The 13,256-nt window shown below is 42.2% G+C and overlaps 1 protein-coding gene across 4 annotated transcripts in view; it reads left to right on the top strand.

Annotated features, from left to right (window-relative positions):
- Nucleotides 1-13,256, top strand: part of SNCAIP (synuclein alpha interacting protein) — a 177,898-nt gene that overhangs the window by 99,882 nt on the left and 64,760 nt on the right. For all 4 annotated transcript variants that reach the window (XM_055143330.1, XM_055143331.1, XM_055143332.1 and 1 more), the window contains exon 3: nucleotides 9,004-9,076. In XM_055143330.1, coding sequence (XP_054999305.1) covers nucleotides 9,004-9,076 — 73 coding nt within the window. The remainder of the gene's footprint in view (nucleotides 1-9,003; nucleotides 9,077-13,256) is intronic.

Below are 13,256 nucleotides of genomic sequence, written 5' to 3'. Positions count from 1 at the left end.
TCAGGAAATGAATAAAGCAGACTCAATCAAGAGAGGTGGGCGGATAAAGAACACAGCTTTGTCCTGTTTTATTGGAAAAATAAGAGAAAGATATTTGAGGTACAAGGATACTGGCTTACTCCTCTAGCATGGACTCAACCAAAGTAGGATATTTTTCTACTCTCTCTTCTGTGCTTCTGAGAAAGTGACTTTGACCTTCTTATGACTTCTGGCTACACAATCTCTCTCCACTGCTCTGGCCTCTGGGTCCCTTCCATCCCAGGCTTGCCCTGGTCCTCTGTTATGCTTGCTGTTCCTCATTATGCTTTTGTGTCACACCAACGATACATTAGCTACTCAAAAACTTCACATTTTTTTATATCTTGTCTGTCGTCTTAATATCTATAAAGAAAGGAATTAGAAACAACATAGTCCAGACAAGAAGAGCTCTTTGTCCATATCCCATGGTTAGAAATCAGGATTAGAACCCGGGTCCCCAGTTTATTTGTCTATTTCTGACTCTTCCTTTACCTTGTAGACTATTTGGTCAAATACAGCATGTATTAGATTGTCTTTGACGGTTGTTTACAATGACTACCTTTTATGTATAATTAGATTTGTGACAGTCTATTAAACCAATGTTAATTAAACACTTGCAATATGCCAGCCATGGTTCTAGGCTTGAGGTGAATGACACAGACTTCCTCTCTGCTTTCTCCAAATTTACAGCACTCTATAACAGTCATCATGTTATGCAAGGTCAGGTTCATGACAGGTCACACTAAATTACAATATAAAATGACATTCTTGAGAATCAGTCTTGCTATTGGTGGTTACTTATTGGGTCACAGTTAAAACAAGACACCCCTCCCTGGTTTCCCCCCAAATCCCCGTCATTATTGCTGTTCAGCCAGGTGTTTCTTTCATCTTTTCCTACAGCTTACCATGGAAGGTTTTCACTCCACTGCTACCATCTCAACAACTTTTCCAGTGCAGACCTTGTCTTTTTGGTGACTGCACATATTCACCTTACAGCAAAATAGTTACTGGTATTTTCATGTTTATTTTCTTTTTACTGGAAGTGTTTTGTAACATTATAAAAAAAAATCCACATGTGAGGGCCAGAGATATGGACAAAAGTTAAGGTGTTTATCTTTCACATGACCAACCCTGTTCCATCCCGTAGCACTGCGTATAGTTGTTCAAGTAGCACCAGGAGTGACTTCTGAACACAGAGCCAGGAATAACCTCTCAGCATCCTGAGTATGACCCCCAAACAAAACAGAATTCACAGTGATTGTTCTACATCACAATCACCATGAAAAGTCCAAATCTATTCTTCCCCATACAGTGGCCCCTTGGACCCTATTCACCTGCCCACCCTCTCCCCTGATCATATAGTCAAGCATTATGGTGCTTTCTCAATACAAACCACAAGCCTTAGCTTAACAAAAGAATTTGATTAATGTTAATTTCTAAAAAAAAAACCTTGGGATGGTTGAAACAAAGGCACACATTTGTTCAGAGAAAATCTTGAAGAAAATAAGATTACTTGTCGTCATTTTCTTTCTTCTAGCGGCTACTCTCAGAAATTGAACTGAAGGCCTTGTGTGTATCAGACAGGTGCTCTCCCAAATGAGCTATCTGCTCGGACCCCTGTAATAATTTTCTTTAACGTGGCTTGAATTGAATGATGGGGAGAAATGTGTTTAAAGCAGATTAAGGTGACTTCCTAACAGTTTAGGTCACCAGTATCTGTCCTGTGTGGAGGCTCTCTGGTCGACTATGGATGGTATGGTCCCAGGTGGAATGAAAAAAATGTTACAAGGAGGGGCTTGTACAGCTCTTCCCACAGGGAGAAAGGATGCATCTACAAATCAAACACTTGAAAGAAACATACAGAAGGCAAACTAATGATGTCAAAAATAAGGAAGAAGATTGAAAAGATTTTAAAGGAGCACAACAGTAGAAAATAGATTGTTCCAAACAGGAGGGGTGAAAAGTACCAAGAAGGTGTGGGAGGTCTGGCTCAGTGACCATGCATAGAAGCCAGTGGGAGAAGGGTCAGAAGCCACACAGTGGTGGCAGAGGAAGGAGAGTAAAGACAAGACGGGGGCCATTTTCTCCCAGCAGATAGTTGTGAATCATTGCGCTGCTGGCTGTAGCAGTCAGCTGGAGAGCCAGGGTGTCTTGAGTTGTGGAGAGTTTGTTCACACAGAATGGGGCCTTGGAGAGAGCTGGGGTGGGGTGGGGGGGAAGAAAACGGGTGAGGGCTGGGAAGAGTGTGGAGGAAATGGGTGAGAAGGATTGTTATAGCTAAAGAGGATGGCAGTGAAGTGGGGACTGTTGGTTCCTCCTCCTCGAGGAAGGGGAGCAGGACTCAGTCTCTTGAGGATCAAGACCCCTTCCTGAAATGGAAAAGGCACATTTGGAGTGGGGCTACCAATGTTAAGAGTCTACGTAGGGTGTTCCTGAAGATCTCACTTCAGTCCTGCGCCTGTGCTTTGCCAACCAGCTTTTCTTGTTCATCTTGTCGTCCTTTCGCTATGCATCTGTGGAGATGCCTGCCTGGATTTTGGAACGCTGTGTGAGAAATCCTGGATTTCCAGGATAGCTGTTCGGATGGCCAGCTTAATTGTTTCTTTTGGAAACTCCACGGGACCGTAGTTGTTTCAAAGTCTCTCGCTTGAAAAGGTGCTTGGGATTTTCTTTCATTTTCCGTGGCTCATTACCATTTGAGTAATGTCTGCCTGGTCTCCCAACTGGCTCCGGTTTTCCGGAGTTAGGGCCAAAATGTTTCAGTCCTGAATGATATCGAGGGTGGCCCAAGAGCCCCAGAGCCCGCTTTGGAAATAACACGCTGTCCGTATGAAGCCCATGCATGTTCAAATTATTTTGCATGGCAGGGTGACAAATTGGTGTAGGGTGAGATGTGTAGGATTGTCTTGCATCATATCAACTTTGCGTGGTTTGCAAAGCTAAGTTTGAGGGTCAGCCCTTGGTCACAGACTCTCTTGGATGAGAAAAGACTAGCAAAAAGCCAAATAACGTGCTGGGATAGACTGAGTATCTATTCCTCCCTTTCCCAGTCCCAGCTTTCCACCCCTCCTCTTCCTGCCTCACTCTTTCTCACATCTTGATCTAGTAAAACCATAAGAGGAAAGAAGATGCAGAGGACGGGCTCTGGAACACACATGGAAAGCAGGACTGGGAAAAGAGGAAAACATTTAACATCATTTTGCTGATTGGTTTCCCCTCGTTTATCTCCGGCGGTTATCAGTCTATTAGAGATAAGGAAACAAAACTCCAGAGCAAGATGATATATTTGTCCAGAATCAGGGTGTCAATAAAATGTCAGAACTGGAACTTGAATCCAGATCTTCTGGCTTCCCATCCACTGATCTTTATGCTCATGCATAAAGCATCAGCTAGCACTTACTTATTAATATAATAGAAGTGTCTTTTTCTTTTAAATATAACATGCTTGCATGCTAGTTTTATAATTATGGGTTTTTCTAGGAAGATTAGTGTTAAACAAAGACTAACAACTATCATTATCACTATTATTATTGCACTAAAATCATGAGCTACATAGGAGAATTACTTTTATGTTTTTCAGTTATCTAGTGTCTTAGGTAAGTAAAATATTACCAGGCCTCTTTGGACAGAGAAAGCAATTATGTGAGCATATTGATGGAGTGTCATTGGATTGATTCTCTCATGGCTATAGAATGTAGAAAAGTGGTTCCTGACCCTCAGCAAACATCAGGACCACTGGACGACTTGCAGATACACAGATGGCTGGGCCTTGCCCTCACAGTCTCTGGGATGGGCCCCAAACTTGAATTCCAGACAAGTTCCTGGATGGCGTTGCTGCTCCTAGTCCAGACACCACACTTGCAGAGCTGGAATGATTTCCATCTGATCGACCCAGAGAAAAGAGTGTGGAAGGGACACCCAGGCAATGCTTCAAGAATGAAAAGAGTTTGACTTTAAAAGTACCCAATGGATGGCATTCTGGGGAGATGGAATAGTGGTTCTAAATAGAAGTATATATATATATATGTATATACATATATGTATATATATACACACACACATATATATATATGGAAGGAGGTATTAAAGAAATTTGATATTGCTGTCCAAAGAGGGTACTGATGAAAGATGAGTCTTAATTCTTTAAAGACTTTATGCTTCGTGGCAAATCAGATGGTGGTCGCACTCTGGGCTGTGCAGATTCACTGAAAGATTTTTAAACAGAACCTTCCAGGTTAGATTTGCATTTAAGAAAGCAAATTAATTCTAGTGTAGGCATGGAAGCATGGAAGCAACTCCCATTTGCTACCTAAGTATGAAAGAACTTCTTTGAATGTCTCTAACATTAAGCTCAGGGACTTGTTCAATGTGTATGGGTCTTAGTATTTTGGTCAAACAGTTAAATAGTCACTGTGCACCATGCATATATGCAAACCAAAGATACCTTATTTTTCCCTGGGGTGCTTGTGGAAGCCAATACTAACATAGAGGAAAGAAAAGAGCACAAGCAAGGCAGTATTTTACGTAGGGTGAAAAAAGAAAGGGATCAGCTAGGGCTGGAAGTCAGCCAGGACTGCACAGAGAAGGTAGAACACAAACTGTCCTTGCAGAATGGTGGCGTCTGCCTGTCCAGAGGAAGGCATTGAAAACAAGAAGGAACCTAGGATGAAGGGAAGAAAGGGAACTAACATTTGAGTGCAGAGGGGCACAGAAGACGCAAAGGCAGCAGTTCAATCTTTGGCAGAATTTATTCTGAAAACTTGATGGAAGAGTAGAAAAGAAACTTGCATCAGAAAGGCCATTTATATAGGGAATAACACCAGAAGATATTGATAAAAGGAATAATCGAGATCAAATTGGAGGTAGGAAATGCAGTGTTGTTCAACTTACTGCAAGCCCCTTCTCCTGTCTTGTCACTCTAGAATAAAGGTTTCGTGGGAACAAAGATTTAGATTAGGGACAAGAGGTAGGGAAGATGTATTGGACTTTGGTTCTGATAAGGCCAAAATGACCATAGTTACTACCCTGGGAGCTGGCCATTGTCCTGAGAATGAGTTGGCCTGGCAGTCTGACAGTTCCTTGTAAAAGGCCATCTGTGCCGCTGTGAACTGGGAGGGAAGCTCCAGAAGCCTTCCCTTTCAGCTTCCAGATGGAAACATGCAGACAGGCAGGGGAAACTTCCCAAGTCTTCTTCCCAAATTTACAGCTAGGAAACGGCATGCTGGCTTTGAGAACTGTGTGCTTCCTCTGTATCTCTTCACATTACAACTTACCCTTCTTGATATTATTCTCACAAGCTGTGTCTTTAATATAAAGAGCAGTATTTATATGAACTGAAACAAATTCACAGACTCTTTTTTACTCTCATGTCATTCAAAGGAATGGTGGGCTAGTTCATAGTGTAGATCAAAATCATCGCTGAATTCCATCTTCTGCACACCCTTCCAATTATCCAAACTTTACATCCTCTGACCAATATATCATCGTTTCCTCAGCTTGCTGAGCTTTTTTTACTTCTGTTACAAGGAATAGAACATTCCTTTTTTTTTCTTCAAGGGCATTACTCCCCAAGAGAGAAAAGGTCTGCCTTCCCAGAATGACTTCTAGTTTTCTTGAAGGACTTTATGCTTTGAAAGACTTTAAGGATGACACAATGGAGGAGGAAGCAGGTGGCCAAGGCTTCAAGAAGTTGATGTCTGAACTTATTGTCCACCACCACTGGGCAGTTTGTGCTGTTGAGTTCTAAGCCTCATCAGAGGAAAACTTACTGCCCACTGTGGATCTCTGAAGCCATGTAAGAAGAGTCAATACACTGGGGAATCAGAGACAACACCATGCTTGCCTGAATTTGGTGTTGGAGGTAGTGTTAGGAGTTATGTGTCTGTAAATATGCCTAGCAACACCCCCCCCAGCTTAATTTGATATATAACATGCCACCCAAGGGAACACCCTTATTATGTTTATCATGAGCCATATTTCAAGACAGTCAGTCTTCCATTTCCCCTTTCTAAAATTTTGCCTTGGAAGAAAACCAAAAAGGAGAGAGGGTGAGACTTTGCCAAAGGGTGCTTCATGGGGCACATGGCAGCCAAAACAAAGGCCCGATTTTAATTGAATTAGAGACTGTGTAATTATTTAACCTGTACCAGCTGGTCTCAAGAAGCTACCAGATTCCTTAGAGAGCATGTACTTGGCCAGAAACAGAAGGTACCTTATTAGTAACAAGAAAAATGCCTTCTGTACCTGTTACCCCCTAAAGAACATGCAGGGAAGAGGAAAGTGAAGGTTGAGGTTCCTGTGGTTGGAAAGGAAGGGCCCCTCTCTCTGAGAACAGCAGGGAGTGGATTTGCTGAAGCACCTGTGCTCAGAGGTTTGGCTCGCGTAAACAGGATGTTATTGCATCAGACAGGTAAGAGTAATTTCTCTAATTAGTCGCTTGAGATTTCATTTTTCACTTGGAAGAGCTGGAAATTTAATTTGGTTGTGACAGGCAATTGGCAGGCTGACAATTGCTCCAGCTGCCCTTCCCTGGTGCTCTCAAGGTCCTGATGCTGTGTGGACAATGTGAGGGCAGGGGGCTCTCAGAGCTGATGCTTGGCTTTGTCAACATCATGCTGAATAAAGTGCCTCCTCATTGACAAATATGTCCAGATCATACATTCCTCACTTGTAGTTCTAGGGTAATCCTAATGAGTTTCTCACGATCATTTTTCTCTTAGATTAAATGTATTTTCTCAACTCCCCCCAACCCTGGCACTTAATTTTGCCGCAGTGAAGTCATTCATGATAACAACTCATTTGCAAAAGAATTTGATTTTTAAAGATACAGTGTAAAATGTCTTAGGACACTGTGTTTTTGGAATTAAAGTATGACTGCAGGCACTCCCTGACTTGGCCTTGTAAAGCAAGTGCTCATCCTATTTATTTTGCTTTAAAGCACCTTCTCTTAAGAAAGATTGATTGGCATCATGCACAGCTGCCATCAGTCATAGCTATTGATTTTACATTTGTTTGGACTCTTCTGCTGTTAAACTCCTCTGTCATCATCTGTTATCCTGAGAGCGGGGCCCAGAGTTGGTGCTGGGCCTATGAGCATAAGGTGGATTCTTTCCATTCAGATGAATCTATTCACGAGACAGATGAGCTTTCAAACACAGAACCATGCTCTTCTCCCTTTTGATAATGTGAGCCTGACATTTCCCCCGAGTGTACAGATGCTGAACGGTAAAATCTGTGGAAGGTGGCAACATCAGGGACAGTTCCTTGGCCCGCCCGACATCAGCACAGCTAAGGCTCTCTCGCGCCTGGCTTACAGGCTGTGAGGAGCTGTGTGCACCTCTCCCTGACGTTCCTCGTAGCTTATTCACTAATAGGATTCGAGTTTCAGTTATTATTATGGCCTCCTTGTGGAGAGGCTCCAGCGTTGAAAGTTCTTCCATCTTTTCCATGTAGCAGAATGAGAATGATATGGGGAAGAGAATGTCTGCAGGATACACCCCACTTTCTAAAGCAAGGGGAGAGCAGGGCTGGGGAGGAGGGTGTTTGGCTCGAAGAGGTGGAGTGCCTGCTTTGTATAGGAGGGACCTTGAGTTTCATCTCTGGTATTGATTCATGAGGCTGAGCATTACTGGGAATGACTTTGGGGAGCAAAGTCCCTTCTCCCCAAAAGCGGAACTGCTTTTTTTTATTTAAAAAAAGGCAGTTCCATATCTCTTCATTTCCAGCAATGTAAAACTAATTATCAAATGTAGTAGGTCTGTCTCTCTTGGTTGGAAACTCCAACAACTATAGTGAGTTTTGTGTTGAATTATGGAATGTAATCAAGGTAAAGAAAAAATGAAGTGAAATTCATTAGTTATACAGTAGGGGGTAGGGGGTGGGAGCGGGGGGTATACTGGGGTTTCTGGTGGTGGAATATGGGCACTGGTGAAGGGATAGGTGTTTGAATATTGTATAACTGACATATAAACCTGAGAACTTTGTAACTTTCCACATGGTGATTTAATAAAAAGTTTAAAAAAAAGAAAATAAAAACAAAAAAAATAAATAAAAAATAAATAAATACTCATGCATTGCCACCAAAAAAAAATTTTAAAAAAGGCAGTTAAAGCATATCATTGTTTTATTTCTCAAAACATTTTGACTGAGATTCTGTGATTCACAATTAAGAATGGTTTTCTATGCACATAATTTCAACAGCACATACATCACCAGTGTACCCACCTTCCTCTCTCAAGGACCCTCACAGCCCTCTCAAACTCCAACCGCCAACTTAATTATGGGGGGCAATTCTCCGACTTGTTGCCTTTGGGCCTTTGTTGCTACCCTGCTGTGTATCTTTAAGTTCCATATATGAGATATTCTGTATCTTGCCTTTTCCCTCTCACTGACTTCATTCAGTATAATATCCTCTAATTCTGCCCATATTGCTGCAAATTGCATGATTTTGTTCTTTCTTAGAACTGCATAGTATTCCAGTATTTATATATACTGCAATGTCTTGATTCATTCATCCATAGTTGGGCATTTAGGTTGCATTCATATCTTGGCTGTTGTACTAAGCATGGTGATAAATAAAGCTGTCCATCTATCCTTTTGAATTTATGCCTTTGTGTTTGGGGTTAGATACTAAGAAGTGGTATCACTGGATCATATGGTTGTTCTGTTGCTATTGTTTGGAAGATCAATAGATCTTCATATTGTTTTCCATAAAGGCTGGCACTGTCATCTGGCTCAGCCTTTATGGAACACAGTCTTCTGTTGAACTGGCATCTGCTTAGCAGCTTGTGGCCATTGTGGTGGTGGAAGGGGTGGCATGTGGAGAACTATCACACCCATTTCAGGGAGTGGGAGAGAGACTTTGTGGATAAAATGTTGCTCCTCAAGGCTCACTCACTGTGTTTCAATTTTTGAGGCACTTTCAGTGACTGTCCTGCTCTTTTTTTGAGATGTTGACTTCAAACTCTTCTCCGACTTTCCATTCAGTACTCAGTCACGTCGCTCAAGACCATCCCAGAACTGTGCCGAAGATGTGACTCACAAAACGAAGACCGATCAGGTAGGTCTCTTCCCCTTGCCTGCCTCTCCTCTCTGCTCGAGTTTCAGAGATGTCCCTCTCCCATGGGTAGTTCCGGCTTTCTGGTCTCTTTCTTTTCTTTCTTGTTTTACATGGGGTGGGGCATTTGGGGTCACACCCTGCTGTGCTCAGGCTTTACTCCTGACTCTGAGCTCAGGGATCATTTTTGTTGGGGCTCAGAGGACCATACAGAGGATCGAACTCAGGTCAGAGCGCGGCAAGCAAGCACATTCTCCACTGTCCTATCTTTCTCACCTCTGGCTTGTGTTTCTTTTATAACTTATCCATGCATACACCACCCTCCACAAAGAGAAGTTAGGTTGTCCTCCTAAGGCTGAGGGACAGGGAGGCAGACTAATGAGGACCCAGCTGGACACAAAGTAAAGTAAGCGAGCATTGAGGCAGCTCCTAACCACAGTATATGCAGCAGCTATTCACTGAAACCCCTGAGAAACCATTGGTGACAAAACATAATGACACAGGCGCCAAGGCAAAAATGTTGAATGCCTTTTCTACCCAGATGGTGAGGGACCAGCTTGGTGGATGGTGCTTTGCCAAAGTGTGAAACCCTATCAGGGATGTGACATGCTTGAATCTGCAGCCGCGAAGATTAAAGCAGAGCTTTGGAGTTTAATAGTGTAAACCAAACGGAGAATTATGGCATAGAGATGAAAACCAGCTGGTTGACCTTCTCTCTTCTCACCCCACCCCTACTCTCAGCCCCCGAAAGAACATTCAGGGTTGTTTTTCTCTTTTAAATCAAATTAAACCTTTCTGCTTTTTTCTTCGTGATGAGCAAAAAGGGAAATGCTGTTAAAAAAAAAAAGATAGTGATGAGAATGAAACCATGGCATTAAACTATGAAAGGATGTTTATTATTTTTACAGTTAATTACTTTAAGGCATCACCATTAACCTTGCCAACCTGGCTGCCTCTGATAGTAAGTAGTACCCTGAGAACTGTGGGTGATGGGGCTTAAGATAATTTTTGAATTATGTGTATCGTGTTTAAAAATAAATAAGAGGTTCCTTACCAGCACAGCTACTAGAATGTTATGTCTTTCTGACTGAAAGAACTTGTACAAAGCTAATTTACTTTCCTCCTGGGCCATTTTTTCTTTTGACATTTTGCTTAGACGAAACAGGGAAAATAATTAGTCTTTCTTGGTTTGTTTACCTCTGTGTTGTGTATGTGTGTGAGTGAATGTAATGCTTTAGTATTTGGGTCAGAAACATCATAGGAGATAGTTTTACATTTAAATGCAAGGTATTATGTATTTACCTTCAAGGGTTTTTTTAAAATTTTTATTTAAAACAAAACTGAAGTTTCTATCAGTCTTCACAGTGGCTTTAGCTTTAAGTACGTTTGGGTCATCCGTTCCAGCTGACCCTCTGCTGAGATCAGTGACACAGGGAGCAGACTCAGAGACAGGCTGCCAGCCTCAGAGTCAAAAGAATGGTTTCAAGTTCAAGTTCAGCTATTTATCAGTGATATGACCTTGACTATTTGTAAAATAAAAAACTCATGCTGCTGAAAAACAATACCTACCCAGCAGTTGTTAAGACCAAAATGAGGGCAGAGATGTTAAGGTACTTTGTTTACACTTTACTTTTTTTTTTCTTTCATGGACACATAGAAAGTAAGAGCATGGCAATAATCACAAACACTTCCATCATGCTAATGATCTAGGTACCAAGGTAAGCACTCACTTACATTAGCTCAATTCTGAAATCCCTATGAACTCAAAACTATGAGGATTTTTATATTACAGATGGGCAAACTGAGGTATAGAACAGAGAAATTAGCCAAGTTTCCCAAAGTCACACAGCAATTGATTTGCTGAGCAAGGGTTCAAAGCCCAGAAAGTCTGCCTCTAAAGAATCTGTTCTTTTATGCAATATATACATATATTGTTTCTCAGATGAGCTTAATGGTGGTAGTGTATTAAAGTGTTATCTTTTACAAACTTCTAGAGTCAGAATATCCCCCCATGAATTAAGAGATGAATTTCTTTTATCTCTTAAAACAGGTGTTCTTGCTTACTATGTTAGATTAACCAAAACTTAAAAAAATCAATAATACCTGGGGATTGAGAGATAATATTAAAGCTAGGGAACTTACCTTGCGTGCAACTGACCCAGATCTGATCCCTGACACCCCATCTGGTCCGCTGAGGACCCAATCACCAGTCCCTAGGGTAGCAGTAACTACTGTCATTTTGACCTTATCAGATACAGAACCCAGAACATTTGGGTTGCATCTTGCTCCAAATCCAAACCTTCATCCCCATGTGCCCTGGAGGGTGATAAGGAGCTGGCCTGGTTGTCCCGAGGCTTGAGTTCCCACGCGTTCAGACAGGAGCACGGGTGTCAAAGGTGCCCTCTGTGAGACAGCCAGCCCAGGGCCTGCCCACTCCACCTTGTGCTACAGGACAGCCCCACAGTGGGCAGAGAGGGAATATGGACTGAGGCCCAGGCCACAACCCCTTGCATCAGGCCACACCCCCTTGCATCCCGTACTGCTCTCTGGGCCCTGGCGGCTGCTGGGGAGTGTGCTCAGGACCCGATTCCTTAGGAAATCTCTTCCTCCCGCCCCCCCCACCCCCCCGTCAGATGGACCTTTTGGAGGGTTCTTCCGTCATTCAACTGTAGGTTGACTGAGAATCAGCCCCGCTGCAAGGAAGCACGGGAAATGTGTTGAAAGGTCTCCAGACGAGGCAGAAGGTGGGAGGGCAGTGAGAACTGGAGCAGGAAGGTGGAGAATAAACTTGTTCTGCACGGGCTGCTGTGCAGACACAATAGAGACTTCTAAGCGTCCTTGGCTAGGTGCTCCGTGTACTAGGCACAGTGCCAGCTCTGCAGCGATGAGCTTGTTTGTCCCCAGAACAATCCTCTGAGAGCGGGCTCTTCTGTTAACTGGAAGGCCCATTTTATCGGTGAGGAAACGGAGGCTCACAGAGGGTCAGTAATTTGCACCGACCTATAGATCTGGCAAGTGGATCAGAAATGGGTCTGCTGGCACCGTAAGCTGTGGGAAGTGTGTGAAGTGGGCACAGCAGAGGAGAAAGCTGAGTCCAAAAATCCCTGTGGAGTGGGGAGGAGGGTAGGTTCAGGGCAAGGAAGTTATGGATAAAGATTTTGCACTCCGGAAACAAGTCATTTGCACGCCTTCTCAGCTCTATCATGGTATAGGAAGAGAGTAGAGCTGAGGGCAGCGTTTATGCTTCTGCACACATTTCCCAGTGAGAACGATGGATGTTAGGTCAACATGTGGTGTTCAAATCAAACATATTTAGTTTCATTGACTTGGATTTTGTTTTAATTAATTGGATATTCAAATACTTGTTTCAGTTCATGGCGCTTTTAGGGTCTTGTGATTCTTGTGATTCATACATATCTGTTAAGCTCATTATGTGATTTTCCTCGGAAAGGAGGTAGATAAATATTAATACAGATTTTTCATCTGACAACTGAGATGCACTGAGGCTAGAAAAATCCTTGATGAAACAATAAATGACCCTGGGATGTGTTTGAGAATTGAGTCTAAAAGAATGATGAATTTCTAAATAATCTAGACGAGCACGTGGATGACCATGAGTCAAGACAACATACTTTTAAAACTTGGCATCTGGTAAAAGTCATTTTGGAGATAGATTTAGAAGCTTTACACATTTTCTCTACTATGAACGCCATGCATGTAGATATCGTGACAAAGCTGGAACCTTTGGAAATTCATGGTTTTCTAACATTTTCAAGAATTTCAGCAGCCAACACCAAAAATAACAAATTGACATGAAATTTGTCCTCTTGACATTTCTGTGACTTAGCTCACAGCTCACTAGGACATAGTGATTCTAAATATATAAACCTCCCATTTTCAATTTTATTAAAGTTTAATGCTTAAAGCATGAAAGGGAAGCTTGGCATAGCAGTTTCAACTGGAAAGCCTGCTGATTAATCCATTTCATATGAAGCAATATAAAATGGACTTCAAAGAATAGTGAAACCCATTTTCTAAGAACTCAGAAAAATGAATACTTCAGTCTGATACAGCACAGAATCAGATAACCAAAACTGTAAATTAAAAACTCAGATTAATGGCAGTAAAAATTTAAGTGCAGTAGATATTGATGTGAGATTTTCAAGTCAAACTATTCATTTAA

Source organism: Sorex araneus, chromosome 6, assembly GCF_027595985.1.
Source record: "Sorex araneus isolate mSorAra2 chromosome 6, mSorAra2.pri, whole genome shotgun sequence".
Taxonomy (NCBI): domain Eukaryota; kingdom Metazoa; phylum Chordata; class Mammalia; order Eulipotyphla; family Soricidae; genus Sorex; species Sorex araneus.
The sequence above is the reverse complement of the archived record's forward strand: the minus strand, read 5'-3'. Positions and strand labels throughout refer to the sequence as shown.